Source organism: Myripristis murdjan, chromosome 3 (genome assembly GCF_902150065.1).
Source record: "Myripristis murdjan chromosome 3, fMyrMur1.1, whole genome shotgun sequence".
Classification (NCBI taxonomy): domain Eukaryota; kingdom Metazoa; phylum Chordata; class Actinopteri; order Holocentriformes; family Holocentridae; genus Myripristis; species Myripristis murdjan.
Genome location: NC_043982.1, coordinates 45408752 through 45430465, shown reverse-complemented (window position 1 = coordinate 45430465; position 21714 = coordinate 45408752). Strand labels below are relative to the sequence as shown.

The following is a 21714-nucleotide window of genomic DNA, read 5'->3' as shown; positions in this document are numbered from 1 at the left end:
TACTTCTACTTCTACTGCAGTCACATACCAGCAGAGGAACAGTACTTCTACTTCCACTGCAGTCACATACCAGCAGAGGAACAGTACTTCTACTTCTACTGCAGTCAGATACCAGCAGAGGAACAGTACTTGTTTCCAAAAAGGTTAATATTTATATATCCACAGAGAAATGAGAGCAAACCACCCGTCCGAGTTTTTCTCCCTGACAGTGAAACTGTTAGCCTGTGGCTTAAAGGAGGATCAGTGCAGGCCTAGTGGCTAATCTATAAATCAATCAATCAGTAAATCAATAAATAAACAGATACAAGAAAAGAGAAGTTGAGTGAAAAAGTCTTTATTCATTTGTACATAACGGGCAGTTCATATTTTATGAACTCCGCAGGAGGGCCTCAGGTGGACGTCGTCTCCTACTCGGCACTGTCAGACTGAAAACAAAGAGCAGAGCAGGGAATCACCGAGCAGCCATCATCACTTCACATCCATCATCACTTCATGTCCATCATCACTTCACATCCATCATCACTTCACATCCATCATCACTTCACGTTCATCATCACTTCACGTCCATCATCACTTCACATCCATCATCACTTCACATCCATCATCACTTCACATCCATCATCACTTCACATTCATCAGTTCATCCAAACCTTTATTCAGACAGGGTGTAAGCCACTGCGAGAAAAGCTCTTTTACAAGGACTCCCTGATTACAATACAGATATAAAACGAGGCCATAAAAATAACCAGCAAATATAAAAAGAAAGCAATATAAGATATAAGATACAATAAAAGCAATATATTAAAGCAATAAAGCACAGCAGTAAGAGTTCAGCTCAGTGTTTCTGGCTGAGCACCGAGCCGGGCGGTTCATAAAACCTGAGCGTGAAGAGGATTTATGTAAATATATTCAGCGTCGTGCTGCAGGCACTCCCAGCAGCAGGGGGCGCTCTGGCCAGGAGCTGTAGCTGCAAGCCCAGTGTTGTTGTGAAGGCATCATCAAATAATTAAAAAAGAGAGTAGTTTCTTACTCTCTGATGACAAAGTGCTTTTGCTCAGAGGTTTGGGGGAGTCTAACTGTGCAGGAAACTCTACACACACTTTGAATCTTCCCTTCTTAATATATGATTTATATCTATTCTATTGGAATTATTGATAAAGCAGCCTCACATTTTGATGAACCCAAATTTTGACATTTTTGATGAATCAAAAGTCTTGAAAGAGGGGAGTTTTGATACGTTGCTTTTGGAAGCAGAACCCACGTGAATTTTACTGGTTGAGAGGGTTCTCTGATAAATTGATCAATTAATGATTAATGTTAAATTATAATAAATAAATGAGACCCCACACTACAACGATCCATCGGCCTGGAGTAGAATCGGCTGAAAGTAAAAGAAAAAATCTTGTATGCTGTATATTTTTTGTATTTCTCTATTTCTCTCTCTACATTATGTGTTATTTTCATGAACCAACACGCAGTTTCTCATTGATTGATCGGCTACAAATAGATTGATTTAAAATTAGAAATCAGAAAGCAGTCTAATATGTCAAATCGGGTTATACTGATGATTGTGAAAAATAATCCGGCCCCTCTGTGAAGGTCTCATTTGCACGAACGCGGCCCCACCAGCTGATCTGAGTCGGACAGCCTCACCTTCCCAGATTCGCGGCTCTTGGCCCTCAGCTTGTTGACCTGAGACTCTGCGATGTCGGCGCGCTCCTGAGCCTCCTCCAGCTCGTGCTGCACCTTCCTGAACCTGGACAGGTGAGTGTTGGCCTGTTCCTCCTGGGAAAAGTACGGAATTATATTTGTTGAGTAGACAAACGGCACATTATAAATGAATTGATCTCAATTTGAATCCCTCGTATCAGAGGTGAAGCGATATATTAGACGTACAGCCTCCTCGGCCTGCCTCTTGTAGGCCTTGACTTTGAGCTGCAGCTTGTCCACCAGGTCCTGGAGCCTGGTCACGTTCTTCTTGTCCTCCTCAGTCTGAAAGATGAAGGAGTGGGAGAATGAGAGACAGAACCGAGGCTAAACACTGAGGTTCACAGGAGGTCAGCGGGTCGTACCTGGTAGCTGAGCTCCTTCACTCTCCTCTCATACTTGCGGACGCCTTTAACAGCATCAGCTCCTCGTCTCTGCTCAGCCTCGACTTCACTTTCCAGCTCGCGCACCTGAGAGGGGTAATACGAATGGTTCAAATGTATTCCACATTATGAAACGTGATCCTCAGACTGACAGCTTGTCAAATTGTGAGCATGTCTACCCTGGACTCCAGTTTCTGGAGCTGCTTCTTGCCGCCCTTCATGGCCAGGTTCTCCGCCTCGTCCAGACGGTGCTGCAGGTCCTTCACCGTGACCTCCAGGTTCTTCTTCATCCTCTCCAGGTGAGCGCTGGTGTCCTGCTCCTTCTTCAGCTCCTCGGCCATCATGGCAGCCTGAAATGAGTGGAATTCACTCGCTAAAAATGCTGACTGAGAACAAGCTAATTATGTTACTGAATTAAAGGCAGAACACGCAGGATTTGTTGTAGTTTGTAAACACAACATCCAAATCAGCCACTTTTGGCATGAAATATGTGTATATTTGGTACTGAATGCGGAAAAACAGGATATTTTAGTGTTTTACAGATTATGTGTTGGGACTCACCGTAAGTTACTCATAAGTGATTACTGAAAAGGATTATTTTTGTGTGTCTATACATTGTTTTATTTATTTATTTTAAGGAAAATCCTGCTCATTGTGCCTTTAAGTATCCAGACAATCTAAAATAAGAGAAGCATGCAGAAATGGACTGAGGTCTGCTGAAAACTCACATCAGTGATGGCTTTCTTGGCCTTCTCCTCTGCGTTTCTTGCTTCCTGGACGGTGTCGTCCACCTCGCTCTGGACCTGGACGAGGTCCCCTTCCAGCTTCTTCTTGGTGCTCAGGAGGCTGGTGTTCTGGATACGAGAACAAGGCAGGACAGCGTTTTCAAGACCTGCCGTTTATATCTAGGAAAAGGATATGAGCCAGGTTATTATTCTTATTATTGTAGGAACCTGAGAGTGCAGCAGTCCCACGCGCTCGCTGGCGTCCACCAGCTCCTGCTCGGCCACTTTGCGGCCTCTCTCCGTTTGCTCCAGAGCGGCTCTCAGCTCCTCGATCTCCGCCAGCATCAGGCCGTTCCTGCGCTCCACCATGGCGACCTGCTCCTTCATGTCGTCCTGTCCTCTGACGGCATCGTCCAGGTGCAGCTGAGCGTCCTGAAAAACAAAGAGAAAATGCCCGTTCGAGCTCAAACTCAAGAACATACCTTGTATTTTCTGCTTGTCACATCTTACTCATTTTATGACTTTTATTTTGCTATTCTGAGTTTGACCTATTTCAGAATCAGAAATACTTTATTGGTCACCAAGGGGGAACTTGGTCGGCTGTAGTTGCTAAATTCTCAAGAGGAGACTTAACCCCTTCAGACCCTGCATCCATTGGAATGGACATGACTTATTTCTGTCTCTAAACCAATAAATACTGGGTAATTGAATGATGTAGGTAATGCTGGTTACTGGTTGGATCCTGATTATCCAATCATAATCATGTTATGACTCTGAGCACGCTCTGAGAGAGGGACAGACATCGGACAAGACGAGCATGGCTGAGCGACTGCAGAGAGGGAGGAGTCAGTGCCCGTTTTCAATCAAAAATATAAATTTATGTTCATGATGGCCAAACAAATTTTCTGTCAGCATAATTGTAACTGTTACAAGTGATCATATTTGAAGTCATTTTGAACATACATCATATGGTTAATTTACAAGTCTGATGTCCATTGCAATGGACAGGAAAAAATACTATTAAAAACATGAGGCAAAGATGAGCAAAAATGTGTTTTTTCCACTTTGTTTTTATGTTGGAGAGGAGTCAGAATCAGTTAAAAAAAAAATTTGCCCAGCAGAAAAAAGCGGGTCTGAAGGGGTTAAAATAGAAATAAAATATAAATATGTGCCTAAAAAATTTGTAAAAAAAAAAGTGAGTACATTATGTGCATTAAGTCTAAATATGTGCATTAATCCTACAAAACATTTCTTATTGGTCTTCATCCTGCCTCTGGTGTTTCCTCGTTGCAAATTGATGAGATTTATGACGATGTTCCCACAGCTCCTGTTTTTATTGTCTTTTTTCCTTTGGAGGGGGTGGGGGATATTGTTTTATTGTTTAATTATGTGACTCGTATTTGTATGAAAAGTGTTTTCTAAATATTCTGATGGGTGAGCTGCATGTGTTTCTTACCTTGAGCTGTCCCTGGATGTTCCTGAGCTGCTTCTGGGACTCGGCGGCCTGCCTGTTGGCGTGGCTCAGCTGGATCTCCATCTCGTTCAGGTCTCCCTCCATCTTCTTCTTGACTCTCAGGGCGTCGTTCCTGCTCCTGACCTCGGAGTCCAGAGTGCTCTGCATCGAGTCGATCACCCTCTGGCTGTTCCTCTTGATCTGCTCCATCTCCTCGTCCTTCTCTGCCATCTTCCTGTCCACTTCGCCTTTGACCTGGTTGAGCTCGAGCTGAACGCGGAGGATCTTGGACTCCTCGTGCTCCAGCGTGCCCTGCAAGACAAATTATTCATAAAAAAAGTCAGTACTGTCACTGCAAAGATAAATAGGATTAATATAAATACAATACTGATGTGTCGCTGAAAGTCAGAGCCAGACAGGATTATACTGAAGCAGTGCTTCTCAAAGGAGGGTGTGCGTACGCCTAGGGGGACACTGGAGCTCCTCAGGGGGTACATGAGGTTTTTTTTTTTTTTTTTCCCAGTTATGCATATGCACAGTTATGCATAGTTCCTCAACAATTAGCCCATGCTATAATACACTGAATAAAATATGTAACTGTAAGTTTGATAAAGCACATTTTATTTTCAGTTTTCCCTCTGGGTTTCCTGAAGGTGTCAGATGTGTGGAGGGCTGGAGGCAAAATGTGTGTGCTTCAACAATCAAAGACATTGCATACTGAGCGCACACCTCGGTGACGACACCTCGGCGCGTCCAATAGGAGAGAATAGTGGAATATGAAAAAAATCTGGCGGATTTTGGCAGAACGGCAAAACAACAATGGAGGAAAGCCTCACCGTGGCCGTCTGCAGTCCTACCTGATCTCATTAAAAAAGACCAATCATGAAGAGAGAGATCCAACAATTTGGAAAACCAGGTGTGTTTAAAAACTGGCACAGATATATGATGTTTTTGCTTTCTGCAATAGGCCAGATTTTTTTTTCTTTTTTTCTGCACTACGCCCTACTCTGCATGCACGTGCACACTGCTCTGTGCCCGTCTGGCCGTACCCAATGCAGAGCGCAGCCCAAACCGCGCACTGTGTGAAAGCCCCTAAAAGGATGAGAATGCATTATTTTGCACTGCTTAATTCTTACTTGAATTTTATTTTGGAATTTGGAGATTTTAAGAGCAAGGGTTAAATAAATATTGATAGGTTAAGAAATTAATGTTTTTTCATTGATACACATAATAATCGTTTAGGTGATTGAAAAATTAATAGTTAATCGATTAATCGAAAAAATAATCACTAAATTAATCGTTTAAAAAATAATTGCTTAGCCCAGCCGTAGATGTGGACATATGCGACCCAAAATATTTTACCTCTGCCTCCTCCAGGGCTGTCTGAAGTTCAACCTTCTCTGTCTCAACTGTTTTCTTGGCCTTCTCAAGCTCGTGGATGCTCTTTCCAGTTTCACCAATCTGCTCTGTCAGGTCTGAGATCTCCTCTGCCAAAAAAAAAAAAAAAAAAAAAAAAAGCATATTAAAATTTCCTCGTAAGAGTGAATGGTGATTTTTTTTTTAGCAGTAGACAGAAGGTGACGTACGCTGCAGGTTCTTGTTCTCCCTCTTCATGGTCTCCAGCTGCTCCAGAGACTCCTCGTAGGAGTTCTTCATCTTGAACAGCTCGGTGCTGAGGGAGCGAGCCTCTTTCTGAGCTCCTTCCAGCTCCGCCTGGCCCTCCTCATACTTCTGTTTCCACTCTGCCAGAACCTATTCGTGTATGGTTAAATAAAAAAAAAAAATATATAGATCAACTTTGACACTAGTTCAATGTGCAAAGTTTGGGATTTTCATTCAGTCCTTTACCTTGTCAAAGTTCCTCTGCTTCTTATCGAGGTTGGAGGCCAGACCGTTAGCTCTCTCCACGTCGATCATGAGGTCCTCCACCTCGCCCTGCAGCCTCTGCTTGGTCTTCTCCAGAGAGGCGCACTTTGAGTTCACAGCCTCGATGGATTCCTCGGCCTCCTGCAGACGCTGGGCCAGCTTTTTCCTGCACGACAAACGATTGGTTTTCTTTGTGTTTCAGATAATTAATGTACTTCACCGTTGAAGGAGAGGAGGATTTCTGTTTACTTTGCCTCCTCCAGCTCCTCTGTACGCTGGATAGCATCGGTCTCGTATTTGGTCCTCCACTGAGCGACCTCGCTGTTGGCCTTGGACATGCCGCGCTGCAGCTCGGCCTTCGCCTCCTGCTCCTCCTCAAACTGCTCCCTCAGCAGGTCGCAGTCGTGACGGGCCGACTGGACGGCGTGGGCCAGGGCGTTCTTGGCCTAAAAAATATTCAGTTTGATCTGCTTTAGGCAACACCTTTACAAATCCAAAATGGCCATCAAATGATTCATAAAGAAAAAAAAAACAGATCATGGCATTTTTTTTTTAAAGAAAATGAGTTGTTTTTGGAGACATTAGGCGATGGAGCTGCAATAAATGTGTGCAGAGGTTACATTTCCACCTTCTAATTTCTCTTTTTTTTTTTTGTCTTGTAAGGCACTAACTTGTCACTAACTTTTTTTAAATTTTTTTTTTAGTCTGGGGAAGTTGGAACAAGGGTATTTTTTCCCAAAACATTGGAGAACTCCTTTAAAAAGATTTACCAGCTTGAACATACCTTGACCTCCTCCTCAATGTGTCTCTTCAGCTCATCAATCTGCTGAGTGAACGCCTGCTTGCCCCTGGTCAGCTGGGAAACGAGAGCTTCTTTCTCCTCCAGCTGGCGACTGAACTCCCCTGGTTGGGCACAGAATTAAATGTTATATCGAAACTGAACGAAGCCACTCACTGATGCGGTTTTATAAATTTAAACATCATCAGGTACACACCATTCTCTGTCACAAGTCGTGCCTTTTGTGCACTCATGTCATTTAGCTGCCGAACATTCTCCTCATTTTTGGCCTTGAGTTCACTCAGTTGGTCCTCAAGAGTTCTGCACATTTTTTCCAAGTTGCCCTATGAAGAATAAGACACATTTAACATTTAATTAAACAATCAAAATGTAGATCTTTTTTGTTCAGCTAGTAATTCCTCATGCAGTAGTTTTCGAAAAACAAATGACTCACCTTGGATTTGGCGACGGCCTCCATGTTGCTGGACAGGTCGTCGATCTCCATCTTGTACTCGCTCTTCTCCTTCTCCAGCTTCTGCTTGACGCGCTGCAGGTTGTCGATCTGCTCGCCCAGCTCCGCCACGCTGTCCGCCTGCTTCTTGCGGAGCGCCGCCGCCGTGGACTCGTGCTGCAGGGTCGACTCCTCGAGGTCGCGCCGCAGCTTCTGGAACTCGGCCTCGCGCTTCTTGTTCATCTCGATCTGAGCGGCCGTGGCTCCGCCGGCCTCCTCGAGCCTCTCGCTGATCTCCTCGAGCTCCCTGGACAGGTCGGCCCTCTGCTTCTCTACCTTGGCCCGGGCGGCCCGCTCAGCCTCAATCTCTTCCTCCAGCTCCTCAATACGAGCCTACGATTTTGTGATAGTAAGATCACAATGCCTGTGGAACAAATTCTTCTTTATCTCTAATTAATGGAATGTAATCGACTGCTCCAATATTTTACCTGGAGCTCCTTGATCTTCTTCTGAAGCTGAGCGCCCAGAGACTGTTCATCCTCAATCTTACTCATCAGCTGGCTGATCTCAAAGTCTTTCCTTAAAGTGAACAAAACATAAAATCAATAAAAATCATATTCTATTTTACAACGGCCCAAAAGTTAATATATTTTAATAGGGTGTATCATCATGGAAAAGAACACATATTGGTTTCTCTTACTTCTTGAGTTTCTCGTCATTTTGCTGCTTGTCGTTCTCCAGATCCATTATGGACTCCTGGGCCAGTTTCAGATCTCCCTCAAGCTTCCTCTTGGCTCTCTCAAGGTCCATGCGGAGCTTCTTCTCTTGCTCCAGTGAACCCTCAAGCTGTTGAATTACAGTTTGTGATTATGAGTCCACACTAAAACACAGTTAACACATGAATAAACCCTCATTAAAAATGTGCAGATCTATGAATATGCAAATATTCATTCCCTGCCTGCTGGCACAGCGGCTCGTAACCAGAGCTCTGTTCACACGACCAGGACGTCGGGTCCCACCACAGTCAAGAAAATTTTTCCATATTTGAAAATCTAACCATGAAATTTTTTTTTTCCAGTGAATCTTAATATTTTTCATGTGAAACAGCCATTTCCAGTTGGTCCTGTTGTTTCTGTTTTTTTTTTTTTAGAGCAAAACTCCTCTGCTGGGCTGCTGGGCAGCAACTGTCTTCTGGGCAGCAGCCCAGCAGCCCGTGGAGCTGCTGCTGATGATATGCAAAGCAGCAAAGCAGGCTGCCGGGGCGCCCGGGGCCCGGGGCCCATGTGAATCTCACACACACACCCCCACCTTTATGAGAGGAGTGTGAAAACACCTCTCTAGTGACAAACTGTACAGTCATGTTCAGACACTTGAGGGACATAAACATGAGAAAAACACATTTTTTAATGCAGGGGGACTTTAAAGACGCCGTATGGAAATAACTGTCTTCTTACATCGTCCACTTGCTGCTCCAGTTTGGTCTTGGCCTTGGTCAGAGTGTTGACTTTGTCCTCCTCGGCCTGGAGATCGTCCAGTGTTTGCTGGTGAGCCTCTTGCAGGGCTTTCTTCTCCTTGGTCAACTTGGCGATCGCCTCATCTTGAGAAGCCATCTCCTCTGTCAGGTTTTTCACCTGATAGTGGCACAGAAAACTTGTGATTCATTAAAAATAATTTCACATTGGTATAAATTCACCAAAAAAACGAACAGAAATATTTCTATATGTATATGTTAAATGAAAGGAACCTTGTTTTCGGTGGCATGTTTCTCCTTCTCCACTTTGGCCAAGGTGAGCTCCAAGTCGTCGATGTCTTTCTTCAGCTCAGAACATTCGTCCTCCAGTTTCCTCTTCTTGGCTGTGAGTTCAGCGTTGATTTCCTCCTCATCCTCCAGCCGCTCCGTTGTCTCTTTGAGTTTGGCCTCCAGCTGGATCTTGCTCTTAATGAGCCCTTCACACCTTTCCTCTGCATCAGAGAGGTTCTCAGTTTCCTGTTAGATCACAGGTGGTGTTTATTAGCAACTCGTGGTAAAATGTTTACAGGGAAATAGAAATAGTATGCTAAAAATTGTCATTAATACGACAGTAATAAAGGAAAACGGCATATCTGTTTTTACATTTGACTTACAGCGGCTACTTGCAGTTGCAGGTCATTCTTCTCTTGCAGCAGGGAAACCATCTTCTCTTCTAACTCCTTCTTCTTGGCCAGCGCAGAGGCCAGGTCCGTCTTCATCTTCTCATAGTTCTCCTTCAGATTAGCCAGCTCCTTCTCAGTCTCGGCGCTCTTCAGGAGAGGCTTGATTTTGAAGTACAGATTCATCCACGGCCAGTTTTTCACATTCATGAATGAACGGATGTTGTACTGGATGGTGAAGATAGATTCTCTACAGAGGGAATGGAGACACATTTAGCACTGGACGGTTTAAAATTGTTTGAGTGGGAAAAATAATGTGAATGTGAAATTATAGACACTGAGGGTGAAGTATGGAGAGTTTTTTGTTTCTTTATTGTGCAATGAAACAATATATTTGAGTGCAAAACTATCAACACTGCAATGAAAAAAATGTTTTACCACAAGTAAAATATATTTGTGGTTAAAATGACAATCAAAAAGTTTTTCTTTGCAAATCAAAAATTTTATTGTCCGTTGAGCTGAATCTGGTGGGCGGGACCTGAAAGATGTAAGACACGTTTCTATTGGCCAGTCTCGACTGGAGTGACAGCTTGGCTGCATCCACACTTATAATACAAGAGGACACCAGCCGCTCTGATCCACACACTGTGACACTGATCAGGACAAAACTTTTGGATTAAAGTTTTGGATTTGCAAATAAAACTTAATGTTGAGAGGTTTTCACTCACGTATAAATTTTGAATGAATGTAAATTATTCTGTTTGATTGCATAATAAAGAAACCATAGTCGGGATCATCTGTTGATTTCACATGGATGGAGGTTATTCAAAATTAACCTAAATAGTTTTTAGTTGCTTAGTTTAAGTAAGAAAATTATTTAAATTACTTATCACAAAGGTACTAACTTATCATAACTGAACATTTTGAAGGAGTTTAAGAGTTAGTATTCATTTGGAATCCAATATAATGTGTTGTGTTCCTCGCACACAAGACTAAACTCAATACAGTGTGTCATGTTCGTACCTCCTCTCCATCATCTTGACGAACTCTCTCCTCATGAGGTAAGCTCTGCAGAGAGCCTGAGTCATGGTCACCAGCTCCGCCAGCTTCTCGTCTCTCATCTCCTCCAGGGTACCCAGCAGACCGGCTTTGAAGAACACCTTCAAGAACATTTTTTAAGTGAAGGAACTTGGTCATCAGTATGCAGGAATAAAGCAGAACATGTTAATAAAATCTATTCATGTCGCCAAAAACACAAACCTTGGTGTGTCCAAACTTGTACTGAGTGTGGTCCACATCAATGGAGCCCAGGAGCTTCTCTGAAGCTTTCTTGTTGTCGATGAACTGTCCCTCAGGGATGACGCTAGCATTCAACACTTTGTATCTGCAGGAGAAAATTAAAGATCAACAGGATACAAAACTTTCAGTTACAGCACAAGGATATTAGATATTAGATGGGTTGAAGTATTTCATGTTGCGGAGCGTGTGTGTTTGGATAAATCACCTCTGCTTGAAGTCACCATAGAGGATTCTGCTGGGGAAGCCCTTCCTGCAGATTCGGATGCCCTCCAGCACACCATTACACCTCAGCTGGTGGATGACCAGGAAGTTCTCCATAAGACCTGGACATTGAATTTTGAAAAAAAAAAAAATTAATTATGTTTTTTTAACGAAGTTTGGGAACGAAGACCACACCTCGAACACATCCCATGTCTGTACAAAATATAGGCACACCTTATTCTGTTCCTCTCCCTTTTGTCTCAGATTTTCGCATCCCTCCGCCCCAAACCTGCCGCTTTTTCTCTTCTGTTCATTGCTGAATACAGGAACCACTGGGGGCTCAATCTGATGACATCATCAGAAGAGACAAGCCTCGACTTGCCCAGTTCCTCCCGTTTTCCAGCCAATCATCAAACTCCTCCACTCCTCCGTTCTGGACCTTTATCCTTCCCTCATCCCTTTAACTTTCCCCCTCCATCCCTTCATCCCCTAACCCTCGACCCTTCAGCCATTCCTTATCTCCTCATTTACTTATTTATTCATTTATTTATTTGGATCCATGTGAATCACGACCAAGGTAGCAACTACTGCTCCTGGGGTCCACACAAGTAAAAATTACGTCACAACAAAAAACATTACATCCTAATGCAAAAAATGTAACAACTGCTAAAAAAACATAAAAATAAATAATCAACAACAATGAACTTTTCAGTAACGATAATACAGCAATGGCAAAATACTAACACTCTATCATGGAAAAGCAATCTATAATCAGTGACAAAAAACATCCCTAGACTGCTACCCCACATCCTTCTATCCCTTCATCCGCTAACACTGGACCCTCATCTCTTCATCCCTTCATCCCTCATCTCAGGTCTCCATCACACAATAATCTCTTTCAAACTTGTTTCCTATTGGTGTCATCTTTTGTTAGTGAAGTAACAGTTACATATATTCATTCATATTTTGTATTAAGGAGTAGCTGTCATGTCTTTACCTGGTGTCTTTGATTCATTTGGAATCAGGCAGCGCACAAAGTGAGGATGGGTGCTCCTCAGGTTGGTCATCAATTTGCCCAAGTTCTCCTGAGAGGTGAAATTTAAATCATTTAAAACTTTCAGTCTCAAGCCTTGAGACGGCTCATGTTGAGCCATTTGTCCCTGTTCCTAAACAAATATGTGAATGTGTAACATACCCTGAAAAGAGCAGACACAGTCTGGAAGGAACCACCCTTCTTCTTGCCGCCCTTCTTGCCACCACCACCTCCAGAAGACTCTGTTTTCCAAAACATATTGTCTTACAGTTCAACTGACTGAATGCATCTATACTCACCAAGGGGAAATGTATTTTTTTTAAACGGAGTTAGTTATGTGAATGAACAGATTAGCTTCTCACCCTCAGCTGAAGCATGGGATGCATACAGGAAAGCTAGCAGTTTGTTTGAAGACTTCTGGTAGAGCTGAACGACAGAATCGTTCAGGGGGTCCTTGTTCTTGTCCAGCCAGCCGGTGATGTTGTAGTCCACTGTGCCGGCATAGTGAACCAGGGAGAAGTGAGCCTCGGCTTTGCCCTTGCCAGGCTTGGGCTTCTCAAAGGCCTTGGTCTTGCCCAGATGCTGATCGTGCAGCTTGTTCTTGAAGGTCGTGTCTGAGGCCTTGGGGAACATGCACTCCTCTTCGAGGATGGAGAAGATGCCCATTGGCTGATGGAGAGAGAGTTAATATGGAAGAGAATTAGCAATGTAAAGGAATACTGCAACCTCTTGGGGCAAAATGTCCCTTTTCCGACTTTTCCAGACTGAGACAAGATGTTCAACATTATTTTCACCACTGCATGTCCAGTGGTTTGGTTCCCATGGGTAGCATTTCCTGTTAGCTTAGAGACTTGAAGTAGACTTGAAGTCTATGGGAGTCATTAGCCTGACTCCGTCAAAGTGAAAAATACACTTTAGAGCAGCTCTGAAGCTGTCTTATTTACACAGTGGATCATGTGGATTTGGGAGATCCAGCACAAATTAACTTTTCCTAAAACCGCTATATATCTATATCTATATCTATATCTCTCTATCGATCTCTCTCTCTCTCTCTCTCTCTCTCTCTCTCTCTCTATATATATATATATATATATATACATATACATAGACATAGATTTTTTTTTTTTTTTTTTTTTATTTCAAAACGTGTATTTCAAATCCACATAATACACTGTGTAAAAAAGACAGCTTCAGAGCTGCAGTAAAGTCTGTTTTCGGTCTGGAAGTCGGAAAAGGGAGATTATGCCAGAAATTATGGAGTTTTCCATTTCTACTTGTTGTAGAACTTTAGCGATCAAGCCTTCCAGAGACGTTGCTCACCTTCTCAATAAGCTCAATGCAGGCAGCCAAGTCCATACCGAAGTCAATAAACTCCCATTCGATGCCCTCCTTCTTGTATTCCTCTTGTTCCAGGACAAACATGTGGTGGTTGAAGAACTGCTGCAGTTTCTCATTAGTGAAGTTGATGCACAGTTGCTCCAAGCTGTTGAACTGTAATTATGAAAATGTAATCAGCTGCGTGGCAAAAACAGTGTTCATAATGTGGTGCTTCTCTAAAGATTTTCAAATCACTCACATCAAAGATCTCAAACCCAGCGATGTCCAACACACCAATGAAGAACTGTCTCGGCTGCTTGGTGTCCAACATCTCGTTGATGCGGATGACCATCCACAAGAACATCTTCTCATAGCAAGATTTGCACAGAGCCATCACAGCGTTGTTAACCTAAAAACAGCAGCACCAGGTTCACGACAGCATTTTTCTCTTCATAATCACAGTTGATGAAATGCAAATGAAATTTTTTAAAAAGTTTTATTAGCTTTAATGACATCCATGTCTTACCTGTGGCACGGTTTGACCTTTGGTGACAAACTCATTTCCGACCTTGACTCTGGGGTAGCACAGAGCCTTCAGCATGTCGGCTGAGTTCAGACCCATCAGGTAGGCGATTTTATCAGCCTCTGAAGGAAAGAAAACACTCACAGTCCTCGATGCACTTGAGCATTACACCCTCAGGAACTGAACGGGTAGAACCGGCACAGTCTATGTGGTTCCTCTGGTTCACAGCAAATCAGTATTTCCGGGTGGTCTACGTTGCCGTGGCGACAGCAGCAATAGCCTTCACTGACGTCATGGCGTCAGCAGAAGAGTTTGTTTGAATAACTGTATTGAAACTTGCATGGTGACGTTAGCAGCTGCTGCTGCTGGGTGGATCTCTCTGTCACGGCGTCGCAGCAACAACCAAGGAGGACGTTAAAGTTCAAATCATCTGCTGCTCATAAAGTTATTTCAAAATAATTGGAAACAGCCTCTCAGGCTAACATTAATATTAGATAATTAGATATGAGCTCAGTTAATCCTAATTATCTGCGTTGCCGTCAAAAATGTTGTGCAGTCCAGCAACATCTGAGACTCAACATTTAGTTATCAGAATGAAGATCAGCTGCACTCCCCTCAGCATTATTAACCTCCCTGCTTTACTTTCTAGGCCTTCTGCAAGAACAACACGTGCACTGCCACAGTTTACACTGGGAGCAGCACATACAGATTCAAAGTCCCTTTTTCCCCAGACGCAATTGAGTCACTATGGGAATATGCCGTGCCATCAGTTGAATCTTTACAGCTGTTGCCATGGCAACGTGAGCCACCCAGAAATACTCTGATTTGCCGCGAGCCAAAGGCCCACAAACGTCCACGCCGGTTCTACCCATTCCGTTTCTCTGTCAGCATCAGGGTATAAAACATGGATGTATTGTTGTATGAGATGTGTACCCTCAGTTCCGTCGGGCTCAGCCTGCTCCTCACGCTGCTTCTGCTTGAAATGCATGTTCCCATGATGCATCACAGCGCCGGTCAGCTTGTAGATGCCCAGCTTCTCCTCAGCGGTGAAGCCCAGGATGTCGATAGCCGTCTAGGATTATAAAACAACATATGACATTTTAGCTTTTCATCAGGAACACTTTTTGAAAAGATTTGCAAAATGTAAATCACTGCAAATGAAATGTCACTTACATCTGTTGCAATGAACTCCTCCACATCATTGATGCTCTTGACGGTGATTTCACCCTGACTGATCATGTGGTAGTCGTAGGGGTTGGTGGAGATCAGAAGAGCCTCTGGGGGGCAGAGATTAGAGGAAATACATACTGTAGTCTTGGTCCCATATTAAACTTTACTGTAACATAACTGGACCATGAAACTCCACATATCCTTGTCCACTTATTTTGAAATCAAACTGAATAGACAGATAGATAGATCGATATGATTATATGACTGCAAAACTAGTAACACTACGATCAAAAAATCTTTTATTGTAAGTGAAATAAATTTGTGATTAAAATGCGAATGAAAAACTTTTGTTTGCAAATACCATGTAGCTGTTGCATTTTCCAGCTTTTTATCTTTACCGTTGCCAAATCATGGTCAACACTGTTCTACCATGAAACTGTGCCTATTTATATAATAAAAAACATATTTCTGTATCATACCAAGAAGCTCGGGCTTGTGGCCGGTCATCAGCTGGTAGAAGATGTGGTAGCTCCTCTCGGCAGACAGCTGGAAGGTGACTCTGGACTTCTCCAGCAGATCTGTGAAGTTCAAATTCAACAAAAGGTTTTATTCATGTGTGACATTTTTAGGATTCTTTTCTTTCACTCAGGTGAGTATGTAAACCCCCGTGGCTCCTGTCCGTAAGACTTACATGTTTCAATATCGGCTGAGGCCAGCTTGCCGGACGATCCAAAGTGGATTCTGATGAATTTACCCTGAGAGTTCATCAGAACAACATTTTGTTTTTATTCTTAGCAGCAGCAGGCACAAAACAGTCACGTGGAGCTTGATGACGAGGTCACTTACGAAGCGGGAGGAGTTGTCATTCCTCACGGTCTTGGCGTTGCCGTAGGCCTCCAGCAGAGGGTTGGCGGCGATGATCTGATCCTCCAGTGAGCCCTGCAGGACGGCAGAGGGACACATCGAGCACGCTGCAGCTTCAATCCACAGACAGCAGAGCCTCAGGATCAGATTCGAGACAAGGAAACCCAGTTTACCTGTATTTTGCCAGCAGACTGAGCTTCAGCCTTCTTTCCTCCAGCTACTGCAATTGTTGCAAAGTACTGGATGACACGTTTGGTGTTGACAGTCTTTCCTGCACCGGATTCTCCGCTGAGGAAGACAAAGGAGTTTTACAGAGATAGATAGATAGATAGCTAGATAGATAGATAGGTTGTCCAGACATTACACAGGAACAACAGTACACAAAATATACCTACATATACAGTAGAACAGCTATATCTTTACAAAAATATATCTATCTATCTTTACAAAAATAAACACAATAAATAACAAAATAAAGTAGCTCAATACAAAGAATACAAGGGAAAAAACACCTTTGGATACCCTGTTAGAGTAATAAAAACTAGAATATACTAAAATATATCTATAGACCTTTCACCTTTGAATATTTTCCGAGACGATATGTATAATAAAATATGTCTGCAAAATATCTGTAGATATTTAGATTGTAGATATCTATTAGAATATAACAGCCAGGCAAATATAGATGTCGATAGAGATATAATCATAACAGATAATTTATAATATATTTTTCATGCAGCAGTCCCTGATGATACTGGGTGACAGAGACTGTCATACTTGGTTCAGCCTTATGGAAAACATTCTTATAATAATATATAATTCAACATACAACAGCATACACAGAATAGTCTACAGTAGGTAGCAGGTTTATCTAGATCATCCTGTGTCGTTATGAGAGTGTAAACACAGCGGTGTCGTTTCATACTCACGTGATGAGGACTGACTGGTTCTCACGATCTAAAACAGAGAAACACACACATTGTTTCTGTTCAAACTGCCGCGCTCAGGTGTCAGCTCACGTGCTCCTCAAACCCAGACATGCCGCTCGTACCTGTGAGCATGAACTGATAGGCGTTGTCAGAGATGGAGAAGATGTGCGGCGGCGCCTCGATCCTCTTCTTGCCTCTGTAGGCCTGCACCACCACAGTGTCGTACACGGGGAGCCACTTGTAGGGGTTCACCACCACGCAGAAGAGCCCGGAGTACGTCTGCAGCACACAGAGCACAGGCACGTCACATACAGAGTGAGGGATGTCACCATTCACCAGGTCATTACAACGCATCATTTACTGTATAGTATCATTTCAATGTCATTATCCTCTTCTTTTTGTTCTAAATGTACTAAATCTCTAACATCCAGATTAAATGAAGCCAAAACATCCATGTTGAATTTTAAAGTTTGTTCTTATTATGCTGAATCCCCTCCATGTTTATGGCCCCCATGCTATTTAAGCACATATTGGTGTACATCCATAAAAGTAGAACATGACTTCTATAATTACAAGTACAAGGAGGGTGGAGAGGTGCGAGAGAGGGAGAAAGAAGAGAGATGAGGAGGAAAAAAATTAGATATTAAGGATAAGATTCCCTCAAGGGATTTTTCTTCTGCCATTAGGGTTAGAGTCAGTTGTTCCTTTTTTATTTTGTGTTTGATTGTACTGAACTGAAAACTTTAATAAAATACAAGTAGAAAAATAATCAGTTTGAGAGTATAACATATATATTAATATTAATATGTAACATATATATTTTGATGTGTAATACAGGGACTGTCCTCTGGCAAAAAATGACCCCACAGGTCACCTGTACAGCAACTTATTACAACCTGTAGTTAAGCGCCATCTAGTGGTGTAATATTTAAAAGAGCAACAAGGGAGCACCTGGCATTTAACTGAATTGTAATCACTTATTCATTTATTGATGTATTTTAGCCTGTTTTCCATTTCAGTCTGTCCTTTTATTTTCTTGATTCTTTCGTTTTAATACCCCACCTTTTTATTTTCTGGTTTCACTCACTTCTATGCACATCCTGTTACTATTTTATCTTGCACTCTTAACCATTCACTTACATGTTATCTACTGTCTCAAGTTTTTTATTTATTTATTTATTTTATTGATTTCTCGGTTTGCTTCTGCATTTCATATCTTATTCATTCGTATTATTTTATCTTTTATTTTAGCCATTTTGAGTTTGGTCTGTTTCTTTGTAACCCTGACTCTGACCTTTTCCCCACTTCAACCATAACAACAAACCTTTCCCTAACCTCAAGAATAACATTTTCCAAACTTTAAGTATTTTCACTACTTTAGTACTTTCCTCACTCACGAGTATTTTTAATGGTTAACAAGCTAATATTTGTTTGCGAACGTTAGCTTGCTAGCTGCGTTGCCCGGGAAACGAGCGTGTTGCTGGCGTCAGAGGCGGGAACAAACCCTCTGAGAGACAGCGTTCATTAGCCAGGGTTGCCAAGTCCGCGATTTTTCCGCCAAATTGGGCTACTTTTTAAGTGTTGCCGCGGGTAACAAATTTTGTCCGCGGGTTGGGCTTGGGCAGACATGAATAAAGATTCATATTTTGAATGACCAATGTTTATGCACAAATCCTGTCAAACCAATGACCAATTACATCATCAGCACCACTCTGCCCAGTGCCTGTCAGCTGAAGGTATCCCATATTATATTTTAAGTTCTGATATACTGTAAATTAAATAGGTGAAAGAACTGTTTCGGGAAATTGCCTCTAATGTTTATGGTGTTATTTTATAGATATTATAGTGCATTTTGCAATTATAGCAATGCTGTTGGACTTTAAAAGCAACATATATGGATTTTTATGGGCATATTTTGAGTTCTGGTATTGGGCTGATTTTTGGGCCCTTTTTAAACCCGGTTGGGCGGGTTTTGAGTTGCTGTTTGGCTGCTTTTGTCTACTGGCAGTGTATTAATGTGATGTGAGACACGTGAGGCTGACATGATAGTGATATTCACTTAAATCTTAAATTACAGTCATTTACAGCATCACAACACTGATACAGCATTACTAAATTAAACATTTGTATGCATTTTGGGGAAGTTGAGTATAATCAGCTCACGTTGCAGACACAAAAAAATTTGCAAATCTAGTTTACATCCGTCATGTCACAAAATCTACAAACTAAGCAGTTGGAACGGCCTACGTACTCAATTTGATGTCACACTCAGTATGAACAGTACGTTAGTGGGTGATTTCCAACACACTAATATTAGTGAACGGTCTGTAACCTTAACCCTGACCTTTTCCCAACCTTAACCAAGTATTTTTAGTGGCTAACAATTTCGCTAACATTAGCTTGCCCCTGCCGGTCACATCAGAGGCTGGAACAAACGAGTGAAGTGGTCGTATGGACCGGAGGATTTGCTGAGAAAATATTATAAACTCACGTAGATCATCCAGGATGCAAATCTCTCTTTGAGGTTGTAGAGGACGGCGGGCTCGTTGAGGTGCGTCATCATGGCCATGTCCTCGATCTTGTCGAACTTGGGAGGGTTCATCTGGTGGATGTCGGTGTCTTTCACAGTGATAGACTGAAAAAAAAAAAACGTGAAGTTTTACAAAAATCACATTGCGAACAAGTAATGAAAGGTGGAAGTAACTAATCACATTCCCTCATGTTACTGTAACTGAGTAGCTTAGTACTTGTACTTTTTTGAGTATTTTTTCTAAAGTCAGTAATTTGACTTTTCCTTCAGTGCATTTCTGCTTGAGTTTTGTCCTTCACGACATTTTGAATCAGATCCATTACAGAGAACAGATGATCACTGACAGACTGTGGAGCCTTTCACAATAAAAGCTCAGTCAGCACATGAGAAAAGGAACCTGCTTCTACTTTGTTGGTGCTACTTTTTGTCATTTTCCAAATTTCACAATAAAAGCTGCACCATGAAAAACTGCAGCGAGGACCATTTAGACTCAACTGGCAAAAAAAGTGGAATAAGTGAGACCCATGTAGACTCAACCATCACATGACGTGTTAATCCCACATTTTGTCAGTTGAGTCTACAGGGTCCTCACTCCAGTTTTAGTGTAATGTCCCTTTAAAAGCATGTAGTGTGCAGTGTGTTCTCTCCTCCTTTTCTAACTGCATGGAAAAGATCCCAGCTAACACAGTTACTGTTTGGAAAAAGGAGCTCAGTCACTTTTACTGCCAGGACATTTGACATGAGACACTTTGGACTTTTACTGCAGGAGATTTTTACTGCACTACTTCTACTTCTACTGCAGTCACATACCAGCAGAGGAACAGTACTTCTACTTCTACTGCAGTCACATACCAGCAGAGGAACAGTACTTCTACTTCTACTGCAGTCACATACCAGCAGAGGAACAGTGCTTTTACTGCAGTAGCACTTTGTAGTATGTCTTCCCACCACTGCATGTATTTTTCTTAGTACATACCTTTCCACCTTCCAGCGTCTCCACGGTGGCTTTCCCGCCGTCTTTGCTGACGAGTTTGCCCTTGACGTACATCTCGTCGGGACAGGCCACAAAGTAGGCGGTTTTGGCGTCGAACGGCGTGTTCTGGGCCTCAATCCTCTCCTTCTCTGGTTTGCGGAGGTAGATGGCCGCAGGGCCATACTGCTCCATTTCTGCGTCTGTGCTCATGGTGGCACTTTGTTGGAGGCTAAAACGCAGACAAACAAGCAAACAGAATGGCTCAATAATCATAATGATTTGTTGGTCAAGTAACAATGATGTGATTCCCTTGTCACTCTGGAGCAGCGTTAGTTACCTTATTTAACTCCAAAAACAATGATATTTTCTTCTGTTGTCTTCAGACGCTGTGGAAGATAAATTGACAGTCACAAATCAACTGAGAGGATTTGGTTTACTCTTGCTTTTTCAATATCTGAAAACTTTTTCTGTCAGCATGCAAAACTAATTACATGTCTGAAAAAATATATGTATACACCCAGTGGCCACATCATCAGCTCCACCTGTATAATCTAATCTAATCTAATCCAGCTGTTGTGCCATAAAGTTTCCTCTCCCGCTGCCTATAAAGCTCAGCTTGTCTTGTTGTCACGGTAACAGAGGTGTTCGTTCACTTCTATGTTTGGCATTGAGCTGATAGTTAGTGCTGCTGTTGGACTGGACTGCACTTTACTGACAGCTGTTTCCACTATTCTGTCCCCCCCCCTCATTGTATATAAATATGGAGGGACAAAAAATTAGAAACCCCTCTCAGTATAATGTAGTCCAGTACAAGACCTCAGATGGAGCTGATGAAGTAACGCTGAGAGGAAATATACATGGTAAACGATTAATAATCAGCTAAAAAAAAACAAGTACATAAATACAGTTAATTAAAATAATTAACAGACACAAGTTAGCCACCAGGTGGAGCAGGTGCAAACATGATTTGTAATCATGGATTTAAATCAATCAAGGGTTCCTGAAGAATTCATTTTTAGGGAGCTTTGATAATTTTTTTTTTTAAATGGAAAATGTTGTATGGTTGCAGTAAATAAATACCTGTGGTCAGCAATCACCTGTGTCAGTGCGGCACTCACCTTTGCTGGTTGCCTATCAGTTGGTGGAGGAGCTCTGAGCCGCCTTTTATACAGACGGCTGGACTCCCCCACCACGACTCCCCTGCTCCATTTGGTCAAGTTATGTTGACATTTTATTGCTTATTGCATGTAGAGTGTCATGTTATCCTCGCTGCATATCACTTAATGTCACGCTATACATAGTGCTTAACGTTAACATCGAGATATTTTCATGTTTATGTGAAAAGGGAGTGATGGAGGGTGACAGTGATACGCTGCCTCTGG

General features: G+C 42.4%; 1 protein-coding gene across 3 annotated transcripts; it reads right to left on the bottom strand.

Moving 5' to 3' along the window:
* Positions 1-407: 407 nt before the first annotated feature.
* Positions 408-20542, bottom strand: LOC115377351 (myosin heavy chain, fast skeletal muscle-like). Of its 3 annotated transcripts, none has more exons than XM_030077044.1 (39): positions 20336-20542; positions 19321-19464; positions 16952-17108; positions 16830-16857; positions 16074-16188; positions 15883-15975; positions 15728-15791; positions 15516-15614; positions 15040-15143; positions 14800-14938; positions 13870-13988; positions 13603-13752; positions 13347-13517; positions 12374-12695; positions 12189-12256; positions 11991-12078; positions 10998-11115; positions 10754-10877; positions 10517-10653; positions 9488-9743; positions 9108-9350; positions 8818-8994; positions 8064-8209; positions 7852-7942; positions 7367-7756; positions 7130-7256; positions 6919-7037; positions 6384-6580; positions 6117-6300; positions 5855-6020; positions 5631-5755; positions 4272-4580; positions 3044-3247; positions 2819-2944; positions 2270-2440; positions 2073-2177; positions 1897-1992; positions 1654-1785; positions 408-425 (listed from the first exon to the last, which is right to left on the bottom strand). In XM_030077044.1, exons 1-39 carry the CDS (start codon positions 20540-20542, stop codon positions 408-410), a joined length of 5829 nt encoding a protein of 1942 aa, XP_029932904.1. The 3 variants fall into 3 exon arrangements, with proteins under 3 accessions (XP_029932904.1, XP_029932905.1, XP_029932912.1); XM_030077045.1 differs by having other exon boundaries at positions 12189-12268; positions 12389-12695; XM_030077052.1 differs by having other exon boundaries at positions 12389-12695.
* Positions 20543-21714: the final 1172 nt, after the last annotated feature.

What these genes read in the sequence shown, in the direction of transcription:
- LOC115377351 (XM_030077044.1), bottom strand. Translation starts at nt 20,542, where the DNA reads ATGAGCACAGACGCAGAAATGGAGCAGTATGGCCCTGCGGCCATCTAC. An exon ending in CCACAAGCCCGAGCTTCTTG is followed by an intron (nt 15,144 to 15,515) that starts GTATGATACAGA and finishes TCTGCCCCCCAG; the next exon opens with AGGCTCTTCTGATCTCCACC. An exon ending in CCAAGAAAGCCATCACTGAT is followed by an intron (nt 2,441 to 2,818) that starts GTGAGTTTTCAG and finishes CACTCATTTCAG; the next exon opens with GCTGCCATGATGGCCGAGGA.